This window comes from Aotus nancymaae, unplaced genomic scaffold (genome assembly GCF_030222135.1).
Source record: "Aotus nancymaae isolate 86718 unplaced genomic scaffold, 86718_ANA_hifiasm-v0.15.2.pri h1tg000021l, whole genome shotgun sequence".
Lineage (NCBI taxonomy): Eukaryota > Metazoa > Chordata > Mammalia > Primates > Aotidae > Aotus > Aotus nancymaae.
The window spans coordinates 26,386,061-26,409,971 of record NW_026988433.1 but is presented as its reverse complement, the minus strand read 5'-3'; the positions used below and the strand labels follow the sequence as shown (position 1 = coordinate 26,409,971).

The window sequence follows — 23,911 nt, the reverse complement described above, 5'->3', positions numbered from 1 at the left end:
CTTCTATGACTCTGTTTAGAGAAGGGCTTCCCCACCTGAGGGCTGGAGGTCCCTTTAGGGCTGCAGTTATTCACAGGGTTCAGGGAATTCCCCATAGGTTTCAGCAGTGCTTTATGCCCTGGATAAATACACCATTTGTTTTGCCCATATATATATATTTTTTAAATCTGTGGTGTGATGTTGCTGTGATGAATGAATTACAAATCCATATAAAAGTGTGACCTCAACCCTACTGGCTCTTTGCCATTATGCATTGTCTTTATCAAAAGACACTAATCTTACAATGTCTAACAAGCAGTGATCTGAAAAACACTTGTGATATTAAAGAGATCCTGGCTGGGTATAGTGGCTCATGCCTGTAATCCCAGCACTTTGGGAGGTTGAGGCAGGTGGCTCACTTGCGGTCAGGAGTTCGAGACCAGCCTGGCCAACATGGTAAAACCCCATCTCTACTAAAAGTACAAAAATTAGCTGGGCATGGTGGCGCAGGAGCCTGTAGCCTCAGTTACTCGGGAGGCTGAGGCAGGAGAATTTCTTGAATCCAGGAGGTGGAGGTTACAGTGAGCCGAGACTATGCCACTGCACTCCAGCCTGGGGGATAGGGTGAAACTCCATCTCAAAAAAAAAGATCCTACCATGTGGTGTAGTGGGCCTCACCTGCAGCCGCTCACAGGCCAGGTTCCTGTTGGGGAACATGGGAAGAGGAAGGGGAGGACCTCTTAGGTCCCTTCCACACAGTTGGCCCAGCATAACACAGCATGGCGGTGCCTTGATAGTAGGCACAGGCCTGGATGTTGGTGTACTTTTCCATAGGTTCAAGTGCCCTGAGCGGTCAATTGGGCAGCCATTATTTTCTCAGGAGGCCTATTTCCACACATTTAGAATAGATTCTGAAAAAACTGTTTCCAAGAGATTTTTGATTCAGAAGAAATAGCAGAAAAAAATACTCACATAGTCATAGGTCAGCATCTTTGCTATAAAGATGTTACTAAGAAGGACAGTGATAATAATAGGCTATGTCTACACAGGACTTTGTTTTATAGAGTGTTCATACATACGATCCTCAGAATGACCATGCGCAGTGTTTTTATGGATGTAAGAAACAGGGTCGTGAGAGTCACGCAGCTAGAAAGTGGTGGATTCTGGCTTAGGACCAGGGTCTTTAATGCCTGTTTGACCACACTATGGTGTCTTCCCCCAGGAGACAGCTTACAGAAACCCGCTACATCCTTCCCTATGATGGGGAAGTAGAGGCCTGAGTAATATAAAAATATGGGCTGGGCACAATGGCTCACGGCTGTAATCCCACCACTTTGGGAGGCTAAGGCAGGTGGATTATGAGGTGAAGAGATCGAGACCATCCTGGCTAACATGGTGAAACCCCATCTCTAGTAAAATACAAAAAATTAGCTGGGCATGATGGGGCACATCTGTAGTCCCAGCTACTTGGGAGGCTGAGGCAGGTGAAGTGCTTGAACCTGGGAGGCGGAGGTTGCAGTGAGCCGAGATTGCACCACTGTACTCCAGACTGGTGACAGAGCAAGACTTCGTCTCAAAAAAAAAAAATCACACACATAAATCTCACAGTGATTTCTTTTTTGTTTTCCCTATTTGATTTCAGGATACAACAACAGAGCTTTTAAACATAACAGGAGTAGAGGTTTCCATCACTAATGATGTTTGGCTCAGGGCTAGATTTCATCCCTGAATGCTGGCTAGGGGGTAAGGGAGGTATGTTCTAGGTGTTAAGGGAGCAGGAAAATCAACCTGGGGTTTTAAATTTATCATAACAAGGCCACAGAGTGGAAATGGTAAGAATCAAAAAGAAGAGGCTGGGTGCTGTGGTTCACGCCTATAATGCCAGCACTTTGAGAGGCCAACTTGGGTAGATCATCTGATGTCAGGAGTTTGAGACCAGCCTGGCCAACACAGTGAAAACCTGTCTCTACTAAAAATACAAAAATTAGCCAGGCCTGGTGGCACATGCCTGTAATCTCAGCTTCTCAGGAGGCTGAGGCAGGAGAATCATTTGAACTCAGGAGGCAGAGGTTGCAGTGAGTGGAGATCATGCCACTGCACTCCAGCCTGGGCAACAGAGTGAGACTGCAACTTAAAAAAAAGAAAGAAAGAAAGAAAGAAAAATGGAGTTGGGGGTGGTAAAGGGGGAAAGAAAAGAAAAGAAAAAAAAGAAGAAAAAGGGAAAAAATAGATGAGTTTTATAAAAGGTGTCAAACTGATCTGTTCTCCTTGCTATTACTCACACTATTCAATGTGCTTGATGCATTTTAGATACACGGGAAGCTATAACTATGGGAGCTATGGCAACCAGCATCCTCACCCCATGCAGAGCCAGTATCCAGCCCTCCCTCATGACACAGCCATCTCTGGGCCACTCCACTACGCCCCTTACCACAGGAGCTCTGCACAGGTGAGTCAGTGGTCCTGCTTTCTTGCCCAGGCCTTGGTATACTTGGTGCCAAATCTGGTTAACTTTAACAGAGTTCAAAAACTGTTATGCACACTGTTTGTGCAGCGTGTGTGTCCCCAAGGAGAGGACGGTCTTTTCATCAGCGTCATTTCTGGCCTCCGGTGGCTGGCCCACAGTGGGTGCTCAGCCAGCGTTCATGCTCCATTTGCTCTCTCACACCTGGTTGCTAAACAGTTTTTTTTTTTTTCATTCTATTCTCTCTTTGTCCTCTTCATGCCAAGATCTAATCAGCTGCATGTCTGCTGCCCTTTTTCAGGCAGCTACCCTCACCCTGGGCCTTGGGTCTCCTTTCCCATCACCACCCTCTTGGTGCAGACATAAGGGCATGGAATCTTGTCAGGACTGGTCTCTCAACATCATTCTAACTGGTCTCATCATGTCCCGTGTCTGCTCTTTTTGTCCAGCCCGCACAGGTAATCTTAAGCGGAAGAATCCTCCTGAAATGGATCCCTTTTCAAATCACTCGCAGACCCCACATCTCCTTGGGCTCCTCACTGTCTAATAAGCCAAATCAGCCCTCCGTGGCCTGTGGGGAATAGACACTGTGGCTGCACTGGGGAAACCACCTCTGGACACTCTCCTTGTCTAACACTTCCCTGTGCATTAGCTGTGATCTGACTGGTTGCCAGTTCCATTCAATTCTGTGTCCTAAGTATCTCTGTATGCCCTCTGTCCTTGTCTCAGCTCAGGCCTTTATCATGTCTAACCTAGATGAAGACAGAAGCCTTCCTGGTGGTCTCTATGTCTCTAAAATGTGCTCCATTTCTGGTCCACCCCCTATACTGCAGCTAGAGGAGTCTTTAAGAAAAAAAACCCAATAATCATGACACTTTCCTCATCTTTGGGGCATCATAACTTTCCAGGTCAAGTTCAATTCCTTAGTATGTCTCTTAAGACTCGTGATGTTTCTGGCCTACCCACCAACTCCCTCCCTGCCTCCAGCTATGCCAGCCCCCGTGCAGCTATCCTGCATGTGTTGAGTTCCTCCGTGTCTTTGCAGATACTGTTCCCTCTGGCTGGGTGTCTCTTCCCCAGTCTCTTCTGCTGGTCATTCATGACAAACATCTTGCTGTCTTTGTGGCATTGCTGAAAGTACCCTCTTGCTTCCTCCAGGACCTTATTAGGTGCCACTCCCTGAGTTTCCTCTCTCAGTAGCATTTCTCACACCCTGTTATCATCACCAACTTTCCCATCTGACGTGCACGGTGATCCTAAACTCCCTGAAGGCAAAGATTAAGTCCAGTATCCTCAGATCACAGAATATGACACCAATCAGAAAGAGCAGCTACCTTCTCCTGAACACATGCTGTGTGCCAGGCTCTGCACTGAGCACTCTCCACACCTCCTAGATAACCCTTGCAGAAGAGGAAGTGAGACTCACAGTAACCTGCCTGAGGATTTGAACTCAGGTGGTGTGACTCCTGTCCAGGCTCTTAGGCACCACCCCCTGCCGCCTCTCAGATGTAGGCATTTACTAAGTATACACTGAACAGATGAGTACACGGGAGGTGGCATCAGCATGAACAATAGTATGGTGTGCCGAGCATGCTCACTCTATTCTGCAGGCACAGGAAGCTAGGGAGTGGCAAGATCAGAGCTATGATTAAGAAAGAGTTCTCTCAGGGCCCCCATAGAATGAACCAAGAAGGGGGACCGGTGGAGGCAGGGGGCTCTGCTCCAAAGCACTTGTAGAAGTTTAGGAATGAGATGGCAGGACTGACATTAGGGTGGATGCTGTAATTGCATCAGCTGTCAGCATACAGTCTTGTCTCTGAGGGAGGGCACCAAGGAGAACATATCCACAAGACATGGGCACTCAGGGCAAAGAGGTGTTTGTTTTGATTTCCATCTGTAGTACCAAGGGGAGCCCTGGTTTAATCCCCAGACAAGCCAAGAAGTTGATTCCACTAAATCATCATCTGGGGCATTCATTATAGGTCTCCAACTGCGTCACACAGAGGTGCCAGCTCCTTAGGAGCTCCCTCTCTTGGGAGCACTCTGTGCTCCTCACTGTGATCCACTGCATGACTGAGAACTGCTGCAACAGCCTAGATCACTCCACACACTCTAAGCATCTCATTCATTCATTCATTTCTCAAATGGCTCCTGGGTAACTACTATGTGCAAGCACTGTGCTAGCCACCAGGAATACAGTGAGAAGGAGACAGAGCACGCCTGCTTTGGTAGAGCTCATGCTCCAGTGGGAGACAGCATCATCAAGCCACAGCTCCGGGCATTGTCTTCCCTCTTTCTTCACTTCCTCATTCCCCCTCATGAAATGTCAGGAGCTGGTTTTCTGGGGTGATATTTTTAAAGCCATTCCCATAAAAAGAAGCCAAGATCTTCTCAAAGCCCATGAGGTCCCTGGTGATCAAAGACAGGTCTGCAAAATCTGCTCTGGAAGCCACCACAGCCCCAATGGGAACACTGTCATTTAATAGTTGGTCGTAATAGAATGGCCCAAGGACTAAGCAAAAGCCCATGGAAGGGCCCTTGTAATCCAGACTAGGTGTGAGAGTTCAAAGGGGAGTCTACAAGGCCAGGCTCTTCGCCACCATGCCTTGCGACTCTTAGACGAGTGCCTCTGATACTCCCCTCCCCTCTGTACACACACACTCTACACTTCATGGTTTATGTCTTAGTCTCCACCTGTAAAATGGGGTGGGAAGAAATTAATTATATCAGTCTCTACCCAGGTTGATGAGTGAGGTCAGTGTTCAAAACATACCTCTCTGGGGGAAGGTACTGTCTAAAGACACAGTATCGTTTGTTTTGTTTTTCACTGATATTTATTCAGAGCACCATTCTAAGCATATTTAAATATACAGACTCACTTAATTGCCATAACAACCTTGGGAAGAAGGCAGTTTTGGAGATAGGATCTCACTCTGTCACCCAGGCTGGAGTGCAGCAGCACAATCTTGGTTCATTGCAACCTCCACCTGCTGGGTTCAAGTGATCCTCCCATCTCAGCCTCCCAAGTAGCTGGAACTATAGGCACATGCCACCAAGCCCAGCTAATTTTTGTGTTTTTGCAGAGACAAGGTCTTGCCATGTAGGCCAGGCAGGTCTAGAACTCCTGGACTCAAGCGATCTTCCTGCCTCAGGTTCCCAAAGTGCTAGGGTTATAGGCATGAACCACTGCACCTAGCCTTTTCCCTGGGTTTAGTGACTGCCTCAGAAGGTAATGGGCCCAGGCCATATATCCAGTAAGGGACAAAGCAGACTCAGAAGTTAATGGGCCCCAGGTCATATATCTAGTAAGGGACAAAGCAGACTCAGATGCAAATCCTCCAGTTCTCAATCCCAACTCCAAACCAGTTGTACTGAATACTACTGTCTGGGACAGTAGAAGGTAAATTCAAGAGGTTACTGCTGCTATTCTCAGTAAGTTTCAAGTTGCCAAAGAGAAGCACACCCGCCAAGATAACCTTATTTCTTTCCTTTATTGGTTCTTTGGTTTAAGGTTGAGCATAGAGAAAATCCACTGCAGGGCTAATTAGTTTTAGCTTTCCAGAGCAGGGGTCAAGCTGTTCCAGTTCTGAGTAACTGAATATCACACTTCACTAAATCGACTAACCAGGGAAAAGGTCAGTCTGAATTAGAAGAAAAATTGCAAGTATACAATATAGTTGGAGAAATGCAATTGGTCATCAGCACAAAAGTAACGGAAACTACTGTAAATAAATGCAGCTAGGTTTGCCTTAGAGGGCTGATACATCTGTGAAGTACGGTAATTATAGGCATCCCAGCATTTACATGCTCAAAATAATTTTAAGTCATTTGTTTTCAAAATAGAATATGTATATGCCCTTGTTTACACTACTTATTTGCACAATACATGCTTTCTTCCTGGGTAATACAAAGGTAAACCTCCCAGCCCGGCTTAGATTCTTGTAACTTCTGACTTACTAAGTCCAGATGAATGAGGATTGACAGTGTAAGGTCTGAATTATTTTGGAAAAACAATGCAGCTGTGCTGCACTTGTTCACATCAAAGTAAGCTGCCTCTTTCCAGGTTCCCCATTCCCAGGCCCGACCAAAAGGAGAAAATAAACCAGACCAAGTACATAGCTACAAAATATTTCTGAGCCTCATTCAATACATGTTCATAGAATCTCTACCTGTTGAGCAGCCATAGTGGAACTGGGGCCCTTGAGTTCAAAAGCCATTTGATCACACTTAAGAGTGGAAAGCTGTTCCTTATTTCTCATCTGAAAGGCAAAGGCCCAGCCTTATCAGTTAATCACTGCCTCTCACAGAATGTCCAGCAGTCTGGCCCAAACCACTCAGGACCACTGGGTGCTACAAAGTTTGCTTAGGGCACTCTACTTTGGGATGCCATCTTGGGCCAAAAGAAAAAAAAGTCAATCAACCATAGTGTTGTAAGATCTCTGACTGTAGAGCCAGGCTCCCTGGGTTCAAATCCCAGCTTTGCCTCTGATTAGCCCTGTGCCTCAATTGTTTCATCTGAAAAATGAGGATAATTATGGTATCTATTTCATAGGGTTGTAGTGATAGTCAAGTAAGTTAATAAAGGTTAGAACAGGGCCTGGCTCATAGTTAACACATTTTATTATCCTTTGTAACACTACAGTTATGATATTATTATATTTAGGGTAATTTTATAATTAAGATCTGTCTCCTTCACTGTACTACCTCTGTGGAAGCAAGGACCACGTCTTTTCTCTCCCCATTATATTCCCATGGCCTAGCACAGAGCTTGGTCCTCAGTGGGTGCTCAGTAAATACTTGTCAATTAAATGAATGAATGACTGGATCCTTACTCTGGTACTAAGTTGTTGTATGACTGCAGTAGATCATTTCCCTTTTTTGATCTCAGTTCTTTCATCTGTAAAACCAGAGGTAGAACCAGATGGTCAGTCACTAAGGCTCTTACTATCATTAATCGACCATGACCCTATGATCGATTCTCAAAAGAACATTAATAACAGCTAACACATTTAGAAAACTTATTACGGCCGGGCGCGGTGGCTCACGCCTATAATCCCAGCACTTTGGGAGGCCGAGGCAGGTGGATCACGAGGTCAAGAGATTGAGACCATCCTGGTCAACATGGTGAAACCCCGTCTCTACTAAAAAAAAAATACAAAAAATTAGCTGGGCATGGTGGCGCATGCCTGTAATCCCAGCTACTCGAGAGGCTGAGGCAGGAGAATTGCCTGAACCCAGGAGGCGGAGGTTGCAGTGAGCCGAGATCGCACCATTGCATTCCAGCCTGGGTAACAAGAGTGAAACTCCGTCTCCAAAAAAAAAAAAAAAAAAAAAAAAAAAAATAGAAAACTTATTACATGGAAGTTCTAAGTGTTTCACATGTAATAACTTAATCCTGACTCTAAAAGCTCAGCAGCAGCGGGATGGTGGCTCACACCTGTAATCCCAGCATTTTGGGAGGCTAGGAGCCTAGGAGTTCCAGTGGGAGGACTGTTTGAGCCCAGAAGTTCGAGATCAGCCTGAGCAAAGTAGTGAGACCTCATCTTTATAAAAAATTTAAAAATCAGCTGGGAGTGGTGGCACATACCTGTAGTCCTAGCTACTTGTGAGGCTCAGGTGGGAGGATCACTTAAGCCTGGAAGGCACAGGTTGCAGTGAGCTGAGATCACCCCACTACACTCCAGCCTGGGTGACAGGACAAGACCCTGTCTCAAAAAAAAAAAAAAAAAAAAAAAAAAGCTCAGCAGATGTGGACTGTCTGACAAAGATTTTTTGGGAGCTACATCCTTCTCCAGAAGAGGCTAAGAGAAGAGTCTAAGAGGCTGGGGGTGAGTCCTCTGGCAGTACTTTGGTGCAGTGAGAGCCGTCTTTCATAGGAAAACAGTTTGTGCTCCTGACTGGGCCACCTTTCACCCCTTGTTCAAGTAGCAGCTCATTTGGTAAGGGTCAGGAATAAAGGGCTCTTTCTTTCTTCTCCATGTGTAAGAAAGTCAGCCCTTGGTATGGAGAGTCATTCCTCAAAATAGATCTTCCTAATATGGTTCCAAAGAGACCAAGAGTCAATCACAGCTGAGATGGGCTTATGTCATAGGCATCTGATGAACGTTTGTGCATGCAGGCACACACACGTGCTCACAGGCACCCCGCACACACTCCTCTCAAGGGGTGGTAAACTGGTGACTTATGTCCTTTTTAAAATCAGTAGCAACAGCATGTGATTTGATCCAGAGAATGGTAACTTCCTGTTATGAGCCCTCAACAAAAAGTGCCTTATTCTGGACAGAGATCTCTGGACCCCGGGGTTTGTGCCCAGCATGCTTATGGACCCTGCATGAAACCGGATGTAAAGTGTAAGAGGTGAGGCGGGTGCCATGGGCCAGCCCCTGCCACTCCCACCAGACTAAATAGAAGCTTCATTGGTCATGTTAATGACCAGGCCAAGGCAGTGGGCATTTCAGCTATCTGGTCTTTCAATGGTCTCTTCACTACAGGGAAAACGAGTCACTGACTCATTTGCAATTAGCTGACCTAATAGGACAGAATTTTCCAGGCTGGATTCTGTGGTAACAGAATTGTATTGTCACATTAGAGATATTTTGAGCCGGTCTCATTTCCAGGCAATTACTCTTTTGAGTCTACGACACAACTTCTGAGCACAGCTGTGTCGGGGGTCCCTGACTAGGCACAAAAGCCACACTCTCTCGGGTTCTGTGGGAAAGATCCCAAGTCCATTCTGTGACATTTTACCTACACGAGCTAAGGCAAGGGGGAAGACTCTGTCAGAACCAGCAAGCCGAGGCCAGGTGAGAATTCTAAGGCCCCAGAGCTCTGCCGGGGAGGAGGGAGCTTAATGAAGGAAGGGGATTAAAGTCTAATGGGCTGGCCTCCAAAAAGGGAGCACTCTCCCCCTCCTGGGTAACTTGGCAGTGGCAGGTCATATTGATGTAGGGAAAGCGTGTTCCCCAACTGTGTTTCTATGCCAGCTTTTCCACTAGCTTGCCGTGTGACTTTGGGCAGGACACTTGACATCATGGGGCCTGGTGTTCTCATCTGTACAACATGGGGTTGGCTCACAGGATCCCTAAGTTTCATTCTAGTGGTAATGTCCCAACATTCATTCGCCAACTATTATTTAGTACCTGCTAGGTGCTAGGCACCGTGCCAGATGTTGGGAGCATGGTGTTGAACACAGCAAAGCCCCAGCAGGAGCATATAAATATAAGCCAATAGAAAGACCTAGCTGCCAGGCAGGATGGTACGGCCCTGGCCCAAGAGGCACAGACTGGGGTGTTTAGCTTCTTGAGATAGGGTTCCAGAAAAGTCTCTCTGAGGAGGTGACATATAAGCTGAGATCTAAAGAATGACAAAAGGGCAGGCATGGCAGGAGCCAGGGGTAGGGTGGTAGAGAAGGGTTCTAGGCAGAAGGAACAGGTAGGACAGAGTTCCTGAGGTGGGAACCAGCTTGGCATGCCATGGGATCAGAAGTGAGGCCTTTGTGCCAGGGAGAGCACCAGGAGGTGAGGTGACACCCAGGAGTTCACTTGAGAGAAGATCAGGTGAGGGAAGCAACCTTTTTGAAAAAGTAAGGATCCTTTTATAGTAATAGTCCCTAATGTCACCCGTTTAATACACCTGGGATCTTGTTTTTTGGGACAGGGCCCAATCTTACTATGGTCTCTTTGGGATTTAGAGCAGTTCCTGTGCTAGAATTGGGATGCCACGGGACCAGAGGCCTGAGGGTCCACCACTGCTGCCACACAAACAGCATCCTGTAGGTTCCCATGATGCAGAGCACAGGGGTGTATGCCAGTGTTTCTGATCTGATTTGGAATTAGGAAAGCCTTGGCGTGCTGTCCGTAGTCTCCTTGGCAACAGCCCTTAGTGCCTTCTCCCTTGAGTTCCCAGACACCACCTACGCCCTTCTCCCTCTTTCCTAACTGTTCTTTTGGTTGTGAAGTGGCTGTACTTTTGCTATGTAAGGCATGCCATCCTATGTAGGGGGGGAAAATCCATCCCTCCCTACTCGAATTGGGATCCCTCTTTCTTGACCTCTGAATCACTGGTTTTCTTTGCATGCTTCAGGCCTAAGTGCCTTCCCCAGCTCCCCTTAGACTCCCACTCACAGAAGCAGAGCAGTTCCCTGTAGCCACCTAGACTCCAGGGAGCAGCCATTGTTGTCATAACCCCTTCTCCCTGCTGTCTAGGCTTCAGCCTGTCTGTCTCCCTCACAGGAGGCAGCCTCCCACCTAATCCCCTGGGACTCCACTCTCCAACTGTCAGGGAAGACAGATGGGGAGCAGAAGAATTCATACATTCACACACTCTCTCTCCTCCGCGCTGCTCTTGCCATCCTTGTTGATTGGCTCCTGGCCTTGTTGGGGTGGCCCTCAGCACAGCAAAGAAATCTTTGTGCTGACTGGCCTGCAGACTGGGAGCTCTAAAAGGGAGCCCATAGCTCCTCCCCTTCCTCCCCTCTGATCCTACTAACAGGGGCTTATTTGCATAGCTGTCTTGGTAACAGAAAAGAATGTAAAAGAAGCAGCACTTCAGAGGCACTTCTCTTATTCCTAATCTTTTCTAGAACTACTTCCCCTCTTCTTGTAGCTACTAACACCTGTTCCTCTGACCTGTACAAAAGCTCCCCTCCCCTTTCCTCTCAATTGCTTTCTCTTGACTCCTTCCTCTACATTCACACCAAGCCCAATTCCTATTTGTGTATCTTCCAGGAGTTCAGTGAATGTGAACCAAAAAGAAAGATGTTCTCTAAATGATAAGCACTAATAATAACCTTTGAAATTGTTGACTTGCTTCCTCTTCAAAAGCCTGCTTTTAGGCTGAAGTTTGTAATTGAATTCAACTATAAAATGCTATTTTTAATAAAGTAATTGTATTTTACTTGGCAGTGTTAAACTCTTGGGTTGATGGACTAGGACCTATCACATCTCCATAATTAACAATAAAAGTCACTACCATCCATCTGTACATCTATATTTATTTATCTGGACATGCAGTTACTAGTGTATGTGTATGTGTGACAAACACACACACTTTCCTGTATTCCTGGTGTGGTTATTTCTCATTTTGGGTTTGACTTCCCAAGACATTCTAGATTAGGAACAGAAAGCCAGTATTCGCTTGAGAAAACACCAGCCCAACTCAGGCTATGAAATCTACTGTATTTCTCATGTTCATTTCCCTAAGACCAAGGTTCAATTTTGTAGAAGTTCAGTGATTCCTCTCCATCAACTCTCATTAATAGCATCTTAAGAAATTTAACTTAAACTATAAACATGGCTGATATTGTGTATATGCAACTTCAAGCTAATTTTAACTTTGTGGAATTTCTTTCCCTTCAACAAGTACCCTTTTAATAGCCCCACTTCCCGGATGGAACCTTGTTTGATGAGCAGTACTCCCAGACTGCATCCTACCCCAGTCACTCCCCGCTGGCCAGAGGTGCCCTCAGCCAACACGTGCTACACAAGCCCGTCTGTGCATTCCACGAGGTATGGAAACTCTAGTGACATGTATACACCCCTGACAACGCGCAGGAATTCTGAGTATGAGCACATGCAACACTTTCCTGGCTTTGCTTACATCAACGGAGAGGCCTCTACAGGATGGGCTAAATGACTGCTATCATAGGCATCCATATTTAATATGAATAATAATTATTAATAATAATAATAAACCCAACACCCATCCCCCAGAAGACTTTATACGTTGTAACTCGTGGGTTATTCCTAAGTGTCCATTTTCCTAATGAACATGAGGATGGGATTCAATGTGGGATGAATAAACTTTAGTTCAGAAACAGAACTTACTAAAAGTCAGTGGGATTGGGTTTCTGTAGCCAAGCCAGACTTGACTGTTTCTATAGAGCACTATCTTGGGCAGGCCATTCTATGCCTTTTCCCTCTGTTCCATGACTTTGCTTTGTGTTGGCAACCACTTCTAGTAAGCTACTGACTTTCTGTTGACAAAATCTCTTTAGTCTTGAAGGATGGATACTGGAGACAGAATCTGGTTTGTGTTCTTGGATGGGCACATAATTTACCAAGAGCATTCACCTTGCCATCTGTCATCGTACTGTACAAGGAACAGCCCTCAGACATGTTCTGCACATCTCTTCTTCCTAGTGGTATCATCACTGCTTCCTGGAGCACCAGGGCTAAATGGGAAGGTATCTGGAAACTCTAGATTTTCTGTCAGACCCACATCTGTCACAGTACCTGCATTGTCTTGGAATGTAAGCACTGTCTTGAGGGAAGGAAGAGGTCTGTTTTGTATTGCCTTAAGTTGACTGAGGTTTGTAGGAGACTGGTTCTTCTACATACAAGGATTTGTCCTAAGTTTGCACAATGGCTAGTGTCAGCAAAAGGCAGAAGAAGGTTTTTTTTGTTTTTTTTTTTAAAGTTCTATGAGAATGTGGATTTATGGCATTGAGTATCACACTCAGCTCTGCTGTGTTAACTTTGTGAAACTGGATGGACCAAACTTTAACTTACCAAGCACCAAGTGTGAAAATGACTTTCATGGTTCCTTCATAAAACTATAATAATTTCCGACACTTTGATAGAAAAAAATTCAAAGCTGTGCCTTTGAGCCTATACTATACTATGTGTGGAAATAAAAATGTATTGTACTTTTGGAAAATTTTTTCGTAGGCATTTTTCTGTCAGATTTGTAGTAATTTGTGAGGTTTGTTAGAGATTAATATAGGTTTTCTTTCTGTATTATAAAATGCACCACACAATTATGGTGGACCTATTACCCTATGGGTAAGAAATAAATGGAAATATGACATCGGATGTTTTAGCAACTGTTCTGTAAATAAAATCTTTGATCACACCTCTCAGTGTGATAATTGTGTCTACAGCTAAAATGGAAATAGTTTTATCTGTACAGTTGTTCAAGATATGAATGGTTTCACACTCAAATAAAAAGTATTGAAATGACCTGCTTTCTTTTCACTTTTCATTTGACATGACCTCTGTCTGTGTGTGTGTGTCTGTGTGTGTGTGTGTGTGTGTGTGTGAGATATATATAAATAACATTCTGAATTCTTAGGGTGTAAGTAGGCAGAACAAAACTGAGTAGTCTTACTTGGCTGTGTTTATCCAGTTCCCCATCATCTTGTCATATAATAATAATTAAAATGTGTATAAGTCACACATCCTGTCCTTGAATAATGATTAAGTAAATATAGTACCTAAAGCCTGACAGAGGTTTGCAGGGGACCAGTTCGTCTCTACACATGGAGATGTGTCCTAAGTTTGCACAGTGGTTAGTGTCACCCAAAGGCAGGACCCTTTCAGCTCTTATAGGGACTATTATCTTCAATACCAACATCATTAAGAGGTCCCCTGGTACTTAGTTTATTATGCTTTAATGATCACTGGGTGTAAAGATATTTCAACTGCAGTGTTTTAAATGCTAATAAACTTCTGGAACAGAACAGTAACATTACTGCATACTTAATAAGTATTAACAGATTCTTCTCCAGCACTGTATTTTTATTCTGGGGCTGAGAGGACTGGGGTATAGAAGTACAATGATGGTGTTTTTATCAAACATTAAGAGTCTAGGATCTGAGAGGTTCAGAACCACAGATTTCTAGAAATTGGAGTAGTGAGTATATTAACTAAAAGGCATGAGAACTTGACAACTCAATTTGCATTTTGAAAGATTTATATTTAAAGCCAAGTTCCTACTTTCTATTACATAATATATTTATACCTGAACCTGATTTTTAAGATTAAAATTATATATTATACAGAGCATCCCCTTATATTTAGCTATGTTGTTCTACAAAAAGAAAGCAGATGAATTTCACTTTCTGATGGTCAATTAGTTTGATCTTTTGTCCAAAATCCACTAGTTGGCTTTCATGTAAGGAAAGTAAGGGAAAGGAAGAATGAATTTTCAGATTTAGTCACTGCAAAAAATAAACCTCATAGTGACCAGACCAGTCGCTGTCTTACAATTCAATGCTAGAGTTCCTTTAAATAAATGAAAGGGTATAGGAAGTCTGACTTTTGACTTACTAAGCACAAAAAAGTAATCACCAAATTCTTTAGTCAGGTAACAACAGCACAGAACATCCATTTACACATAACAGCCACAAGTTCATTAACTGCATAAATCTTTAGGCAAAACTAGTCATAATCAACAAGGGCCTGAGGCCCAGAGAATAGGTCACTCCAGGAACTTTGCAAGAAAGAAAATGTGTGCCTCCCTTTCACAGCACAACCAAGACCTAGGCATCATCAGCACCCTGGAACAGAAGGCAGCTTCAGATGAGGGCAAAAGGCCACTGGGCCTTCTCTCCAGAGCACAAGGTGCCTACCTCTTGGGAGCCGAGTACTACTTATGTTCCCAATTGCTTAAAAACTTTCAACTTCAGAACCAGGAAAGATCTGAATAGGAAAAGGCAACAGCTGCTGTGAGCATATGACTCAAATGCACCTTCTTTCCCTCTGATAGCTCCCAGCCAGTCACCAGAATGGGAAATTCAGGCAAGGTTGGCAGCTGGGAGTGGGGCCAGTCACTTGTCAGGGGAAGAACAGAAGAGTCTTGGCAATAAAGGGACCCTCCTCTCTTAGGACTTTTTCTGAAAAGAACTCTGCCAGCTTGAAACTGGCTGAAGTCATGAACAACAGCCAGGATGGCTCACCCACATTGCAGGCCTGTGGTGTCCTCGGATTCCATCCTGCTGTGTCCTTTGTCAGGCCTCTAGTACACCCCAGCTCTGGATAGAAAGAATTTGTGGCCCCTCTGAAACTGAAACCCAGGCACAGACCAATCCAAAATGTTTGCCATTGAGTAAGCCCAACCTAAATGGGAGGAAATTACGGAAACTGCCAGGTGACCTTGAACGGTTCACCTCCCCACTCTGGACCTCAAGCAGGTGTGTTACATGATTATGACATTCCAACTTATAGTCTGCACTGATGGACCAGGGCTGGCATATCTGGGTGAGGAGGATGGACCGCTTAGGGAAAACAAAAAACAGAGTAGACTGGCAGCTGGGCAGTGATTTAGGGAGGGAGCCACAGGAGAGAAGGCACTGGCTCCACCAGCTGGTGCTACAACACAGAGTGAGACTCATGAGTCCAACCCGTCCTCCCTTGCACAACTCTGGATAGTAGTGTTTGGCAATTTTCTTCTCCCTTCAAAATTGGCCTTAATATTTGCTTTAAAGTCAATCAAAATGTCTGAAGTGAAACTAGAGAAGGAAAGACAGCAAAAACAAACGGCTATTTTGTCCTAACCTCTTGCACGGTTTAAAGGCAGACTTGCAAGATTAAAATAAAATTAACGCCAGGCATGGTGGCTCACACCTGTAATCCTAGCATTTTGGGAGGCTGAGGTGGGTAGATCGCTTGAGTTCGCACTCAGGAATTTGAGACCAGCCTAGGCAACTTGATGCCTCTACAAAAGATACAAAAATTAGCTAGGTGTGGTGGCACATGCCTGTAGCCCCAGCTACTTGGGAGGCTGATGTGGGAGGATTAGCTTGAGCTTGGGAGGCAAAGATTACAGTGAGCTGACATTGCGCCACTGCACTCCAGCTGGGATGACAGTGATACCCTGTGTCAAAAACAAACAAACAAACAAACAAAAACAACAAACCCTAGATAGAGGGATAGTATAAATACCCCCCTTATTACAGTGGAAGGGACGTTGGGAAGAGTTGCCAAAGATCTTCTGAAGCCTAGGGGAAGGCTCCCAGAAGTCTAGTGAGAGCAGAAGCATAGAATTCAGACTCGGGCAAGAACCTCAAGTATGCAAATTATCATCCTAGAAGCTTTTAAAAAATTGACTCCTTTGGTGGCTTTCAAATGAGGGAGAACTGAGGTCAAATCCTGGTTTCACCAATGATGTTGTAGAGGGGGCATTCTTGTGCTAAGTAGGATTGGATGTCAGTGGTTCTCAACCCTGGCTGCCATTAAGAGTTCCCTAGTCAACGTTTTAAAAATACTGATGTATAGGCTGAGTGCAGTGGCTCATACCTATAATCCCAGCACTTTGGGAGGCTGAGGCAGGAGAATCACTTGAGGTCAGGAGTTTCAGACCAGCCTGGGCAATATAGTGAGACCCCATCCCTACAAAAAATTTTAAAATTAGCCAGTTGTGATGACATGCACCTAGCTATTCAGGAGGCTGAGGTGGGAGGATCACTTGAGACCAGGTGTTTAGGCTTACAGTGAGCTATGATTGGGCCACCACACTTCAGGTTGGGCGATAGAGACCTGTCTCAAAATATAATAAAGATAAAAATCCTGATGTATAGGTCCCACCCACAATGAATAATGACTTGGAATGTGACCCAGGCATCAGCATTTTTCTAAGCTCCCCAAGTGATTCAATATGCAGTCAAGGTTGAGAAATACGATCCCTTCTACCCTCAAGTTCTAAACTTCAGGGACTACTATTCCCTGAACATGTGACCCAAGTTTCTTTTTCACAGTGTTGTTTGTCCAGAGTAGAGAACCATACTCTGTGTAAGTAGTGGTATTCCACAATAACCTACACCATGCACAGTTTTCCCTTAGCTGACAAACCTTGCCCTAAACTGCACTGTTTTGTTTGCCCTTCAGCCACCCCCACCTCCCTACCACTTTGCTGCCTGCCCTTCTAACCTGGAACTTCTCCGCTTCAGTTCCTTGGCAGCCTCCCAAGCTAAGCCAGCTTGGACACAGTCCTTGGGGCTTCCTCTTCTTCCAAGGAGGTCAGAACCTTTTGTGCTTCACCAGCCTCCTCCCTGAAACTCTTCCCCCAATCCCCCTCCTGCATCTCAACCTCCCCCAACCCCGCCACCACCTTCTCACCCCCATATTTTGCTGCTGCTGGTGTAGGTGGGACGGAAGACGTGGGCCACAAAAAATGAAGAAAGAGCTGTTGCTAGGAAAGGAGTGTGGGTGAAGAGAGATGGTGGGTGGGAGAAATAGGACTCCCCAGTTATATGTCTCCCTTTCTCATCATAAATGCCTCAAGAGCTAAAACCAGCTGTTTAAGATCTATTATGAAAAATAATGAGGTCTGACCGTGACAGCAGGGGTAAGAGAATCAGCCTCAGAAAGAACTGAAGTGCTGATACTTGGTATTTAAAGTCTCTTCCTATAAAAGAAAAGCCTCTGAGTGAAGTTTAAAAGAGTGAATTCTCAAGGAACTATCAAACTGTGCCCCTGTGAGGGATGGTATCCAGAATGCCTTGGCACATGCCACACCTCGCAGAAACAATAAACTTCAAGATGTCTTAAGAAACAAAATGTAGTCAAGGCAGAAGGATGATCTTTAAATGCGAAGTCGGCAACACTCTTTCCTCACCTCACACTCAGGGACACATTTCTGAAACAGATCTGCTTTAATCCATGGAGTCTTCCATTTATTGAGAGTCTACTCTGTATCAGACACATTAGACTCACCATGTATGCTTCTCACAGTTCCCTGCAATACCAGTGGCATAATCGCTTCTGTTTACAGGTGAAGAAATGGAGCCTCTGAGCAGCTTAATGTCTTGTCAAAGGTTACAGTTTAAGTGGCAGAGCTGGGATCTGAAAAGTACTCCAGGCACAGTGGCTCACACCTATAATCACAGCACGTTGGGAGGCCAGGATGGAAGGATCACTTGAGGCCAGGAATTTAAAAGCATGGCAACATAGTGAGACTCTGTCTCTCTATATTACTTTTTAAAACACAAGAAGAGAAATACTACTCCAGAGCCTGTCTGTGCTTTCTACCAAAGCACAGTCTTCCTCCTTCCTACTTTTCTTCCCACCCACCCACCTCCATCCCAACTTCCATTCCCCTCTCCCAAGCAGTTTTGCAGTTTTAAAAATCAACCTTGACTGTGGTAATAGAACCTACTGAGGTGGAAAAGAGTTTCAGAAGTTCTGGGAAATTTTTGTGCTCATGAAAGGCAGGCGGTTTCTAAGCTGGGCACCACACTTTCCCCTACACCAGAGGCGGCATTCCGCTCACTGTAAATAAATGGCAGACTACCTTTCCTTCTGTCATTTCCCAATGTACGTACAAACAGTGCGTTATCTATGACCGAGATTTGCTTATTCTATAGAGAAACAGAAATAAAAGAAAATCAGTAATAATGAAAAAAATACCAGGTCACAGAAGATTTTTATTACCAGGTTGAAAAAAAAAGCTCTGCAGGGGGGCGCGCAATGAGCCAAGCATTCACTAGAATGAAGTCATTGGGGTGGGGGAGGAGGGAGCATGGAGGAGACTGGCTACCTCTTGCTGTTAAGGTCACTACTCTTTGACAGAGGTGGCCTCTGACCTCAACAGCCCTACAATTCTGTTTTGACTGACCCTGAAACCCATGAAATTCAGATGTAGGCACTGCCCAAAAGTTGAGATAAAGCTGACTAATATGGGAAAAGCTCCCGGTATGTGCCCCCAGCTGAAAGGAGCTGGCAGTTCTTTGGCGGTAGACGCAATTTATTCTGTCCTCCTCCTTTCAGGGAAATGCTAATCCTTCATAGGCAACTCAAGGGGAAGACTAAAATGTGTTGATGATGAATGACAATAATCCTTTGTCCACCGCTACCTCCTCCTAGGGTTGAACCTTAAGAGTTTAATCAAATGTTGGTAAGTAAATTAATGCTTTACTGCAAAAGGAGGTGGTGGGAAGAAAGGCTGTGAGAATATATTTCCTCTGACATGTGAATCTCAATAAACTTAATTGCAAAGGCATTGACATGGGGAGAGGGTACTGAAAGAGTGTTTTAGATTCCTATTTACACACACATACCCGTAACAGTCACTATCCCAAAACTGTCTTACAGCATGTCAGTGTTAAAATGTTAACTTCAATGTCTAAAGACCAAAGCAACACATCAGAATCACTTTGCTGTTGTTAAAAACTCACGCATTTGTGCATCCATAGGAACAGCAAGATGTTTAGCCCTGAATCTTCACATCTTTCTAAGGAAGGTTGCATTTTTCATTCCAGTTCAGCTAACATTTTAGTGGCTACTCCATGCCAGGTCGCCTTGCTGGCCACTTTGACAGCCATCTCTTTTAACCCTTCCAGCTTACTGCAAAGTAGGTATAATTACGCTCATTACAGTTGAGAAAAATCGGTGCTCAAAGAGGGCAAGTGATTTATCCCTGAACACCCAGAGTTAAAATTCAAACTAGAAGTCTTTTGGCTTTCAGGTTTTCCTGTTAGATACAAAAAAAAAAAAATGGTTGTCAGAAGAGTTTCAAGGAATTTGACAAATGATCGGCTTCTGAGACTCACACAGTGAGTCAGGACTAAAAACCAGGTTTTCCAATTCTCAGTCCGGGTTCTTTCACCACATTACAGCATTGCCACCCAAAGTGCTGGGTTTTCCCAAGAGGTGTTTGGATGGGATTCCAAGTCAGCGAGATGCAAATAGGTCTGACCCACATTCCTGCTCTTGGATAAAAACTCCTAAAGGGCAGAGCCTATTTGTGTGCTTAATCTAAGTGTCCCACTGTGGGTAGTCAATCAATATTAAACAACCAGAGGGACATTTGCCAAGGACCAACGGCATGGCTTAATTTAAGCAATCAGAATACAGCAAATATTACTGCGGAACCTCATAAAGGTGCTGAAAGGCTGAATCAAGTAAAATTTTAAGAGTTAAAAAAAAAAAAAACCCTTGAAGTCATCTAGTCCAACTCTAATATTATGAGATCCAGAGATAAAACAATGTGATTAAAGATCTGAAGACAATCAGCAACAGACCCTCCCCTCCTGTCTCCCAGTTCTATTTAATTTTATGTCATATAGCATTGTAAGGTAACATTTTCAGGAATGCGATACGTTGTAAGTTGAAGTTGGACTGGCTAGTTATAGAGTCATCATTGATTATGAAACATCTCTCATATTTAATTTTTCCTTTCCCACTGACCAAACTGACCTCTAAAATCTCTATTGCTGGCTTCCAAGTTCAACCAAGTCAGTATCATTTCTCAACAAGTGTCTTATTAATTGTGACCTCTAACCTTTTGTCACAGCATTTCCCCCTGTCTGGGAGCCCTCTATGTTCTTTCTACCATCTCTCTATAGATCACCTCCTTCAAGAAGGGTACTCTGAATACTCTCCTTCCCATTAATGTTTACTTTGCTTTGATGTGTGCAGTACTATGCTCAATTTGTTCTTTCCTATCAGTAAAAAAGATTAGTTTATTGTTTGGTTGTTTCTCATATCCCCAAAGGACAGAATTATTTATACTTTAAAAAATTTTTTACGATATCTAAGACAACGCTGCGCTCCAGTGAGCACTAAATATGTTAAAGGATCAAACTACGTTAACTTTGCTATAAAAGGTAGACTGCATTCATTTTTTTTCCTTTTCTTTTTTTTTTTTTTTTTTTGAGACAGAGTCTCGCTCTGTTGCCCAGACTGGAGTGCAATGGCACAATCTTGGCTCACTGCAACCTGTGCCTTCTGAGTTCAAGCGATTCTCCGGCCTCAGCCTCCCAAGTAGCTGGGATTACAGGCATGCACCACCACGCCCAGCTAATTTTTGTATTTTTAGTAGAAATGGGGATTCACCATGTTGGCCAGGCTGGTCTTGAACTTCTGACCTCAAGTGATCTGCCCACCTTGGCTTCCTGAAGTGCTTGGATTACAGGAGTGAGCCACCGCACCTGGCTGAGACTGTATTCTTGGTAAAAAATGAAATAAAAATAACTTTCACAATGCCAGGTTACTTCTCAAAGACTAATGAGTTACATGCACATGAGTTTGGGGGTCTATCAAAAAAGCAGTTCAATGGTAGATACTCTACCAAAATATTGATCCAGTAGTTCTCAAAACTGAGTTCTTATTCAAATCAACTGAGAAGCTTTTAAAACTACCAGTATCCAGACTTCACCACAGATCAACTGAATCAGAATCTCTGGAGGAATGCCCAAGGAATGATTTGCACATATCATATTGATATCTGATTTTCACATATTGATTTTCACACCCCCACTCTTATTAATAGGTTTTTCTAAAGAATGAGCATATTTAAAGGTGGTTTTGTTTTTCTGAGAATCACAAAATTTTGGAACTGAAAAATTTAGAACTGAAATAACATCTAGATCAATCCCTTAGTTTAGCAGCTAAGGACACTGTGGGATTAATCCAGATATTATTTCAGTTCTAATTTTCTAAACCTCAAAAAAGGTTAAGTGAGTGGCTTCACACAGTGAGGTGGTGGTTGCTGAGTGACAAGTCACATCTTGAATTAGTGGAATTCTCTGAACTCCACTTCTGGAGCTATAGCCAATAGACCAAGCTGCTAAGGCTTTAAATTTCTGCTTTCTTCTAAAGAAAATGTATTAAAAGTATTACATATGGAACAGTTGAATTTTAAAGCTGTTAGCACCAGGTACTCATTAAAGACCTTCAATTTGGCACATACCAACTAGCCCATTGTCATGGCAAGAGGAAATGCCACAGCAGGATATCAAAGTCCAAAATAAATGACTAGTATCTATTTGCAGGCTTTTTCATTGGCCCTAACCTGAAAGTCCATAACATTTTATGTTATCAGAGGCCAGGGCACTTCTAGCCCTTAATCATAAAACTTATTAGCAAACTTCTTTGCTTACAAGCCAGCTAATCAATACCCTGAACATCCCTCTGTAAAAAAGAAGACAGTGCCTGTCTTATCGACCTTACCATGTCAGCTATTACAAGAATTAAATCAAATAATCTCCACGGAGATATTTTCAGAATTTAAAAGCTCTGTCCATAGATATGTATAGGATTACTATATTACTGTTTCTAAGAGCAACAACTTGTGAATAAATATTTGTTGCTTTGATTACCAAGCCTCTAAATCTTAATTCCTTGCTATCATGTAACCCAAGCATCACCAGGAAGTGGAGTTGAAACAGCACTAGAGTCTCTAGTCCCTGAAAGTATCCCATAACTAATGTTCAAGGAGGTAAAGTGATGTAGTAACCTAGGACTCAGTTGGTCTAGACTCCATTCCCAGAGTCTGCTTATAACTATTGACCTTGGACAAGCCACTTAATTTTTCTGGAACCAGAGTCTCGTCAGTGGTCAAAAGATGACTTGAATTAGAGTCAAAGATTCCTTTGAGTTATAAAATCAGAATACTAACATTTAATTAAAATTACTAAAGTACAACTTCCCAAGTTGTTAATTCATGTGGTTTTACATTTTTTAAATCTCTTTTTAGAAGTACAGAATTGGAGCCTAAAAACATAGCCTATTTCTGGCAAACAGACATTTCAAAGACATGTGCCTGAAATGTCAGAGACCTTCTAAAAGAATTCTAAAGAGAAACATCTCTACGGAAATAAAATACTTTGTGCTTGTTTAATATCCTCTCTGGGAGACCCTTACTCCAAAAATACATATATGGTTACCCCCAAATCACTTAATACTGTACCGGACACAGAGTAGGTACGCAAATACTTTGTTAACAGTTCTCAGTTTGAGTCCCAGTTCTTGTTACTTAACTTGTCTGATCCTATTTTCTTATCTATAAAGTGGGAAAAATACCTTCCCCAATGATCCATTGAGATAATGAGTATTAAAATGTTCTGTAAACTGTTAAAAACAATTGCAAGATATTACTATTACCTTAGGAATTCAGCTAACTATTCTAAGACCTTACTAAAATGTGCTTTTTGGAGAGATGGATTAAAATCTTTCTGACTTAATTACAGAGCACCTGCTCCAATGCCTGACTCAACGAATATGCTCAATAAATGTTTGCTGCATGTAAAGTATAATACACAGAAAGACCAAAAGCTCCATAAACTCAGGTCCCATTTATTCTTATCTCCAAATTCCCAGTATCTAGCAGAATATCTAGCACAACATAGAAGAAATTCAATTATTAGATGAATAAACTTTTGCCCCTTCTAGTTTCTCTTCAGCACAGCTCAAGAGGAAGAGACTGGTAGGGGAGGCATCAAGGATGATTACTGATAAAGGCTACTTGGAATGAAAAACTTGGAGTTACTTGGAGAATTCATCCACTCTCCATCAACTCAAGCTTGGGAGAGCAGAAAGAGAACGGGCTCTGAGTTCAAATTCAGTTTCCACAAATCTGCAATTTCGATAAATTAACCAATTAACCTCTCCAAGACTTAGTTTCCTCATCTTAATGAGAATAACTCACGTGGGTGCTCACTAGAATGGAAGCTCCACGAAGGCAGGGACTTTATTTTGGGCCCACTGTATCCACACTGCATTGAACAGTGCCTGGGCACAGCACAGGCTCTAAAATATTTGTTGAATGAATGTGTATGAAGTTGATTGAGCTAACACAGGTGAAGTATTAACAGACCGCCTGGCAAGTAATTACCACTGCGGCAATGAGAACCTTTATTATCACCACCACCGCTACTGTATCAGTATTATTACAATTCCTTGTCTTAGAGCAACCGCTTCGGGTGGGGGTGGGGGTGGGGGTGGGGGTGGGGGTGGGGGAAGGCCTGGTTTC

The 23,911-nt window shown here is 43.6% G+C and overlaps 1 protein-coding gene and 1 long non-coding RNA gene across 4 annotated transcripts in view; one reads left to right on the top strand and one right to left on the bottom strand.

The window, feature by feature from the left end:
• Positions 1-13,401, top strand: part of RFX4 (regulatory factor X4) — a 179,463-nt gene extending 166,062 nt beyond the window's left edge. For 2 of the 3 annotated variants that reach the window (XM_021675542.2, XM_012469174.3), the window contains 2 exons: positions 2,290-2,428; positions 11,804-13,401. In XM_021675542.2, coding sequence (XP_021531217.2) covers positions 2,290-2,428; positions 11,804-12,076 — 412 coding nt within the window. In that variant the 3' untranslated portion in view covers positions 12,077-13,401. The remainder of the gene's footprint in view (positions 1-2,289; positions 2,429-11,803) is intronic. The other variant, XM_012469175.3, reaches the window with a different exon arrangement.
• LOC105728672 (uncharacterized) overlaps positions 1-23,911 on the bottom strand; it is a 278,507-nt gene that overhangs the window by 253,320 nt on the left and 1,276 nt on the right. The gene's annotated exons all lie outside the window — the stretch shown is intronic.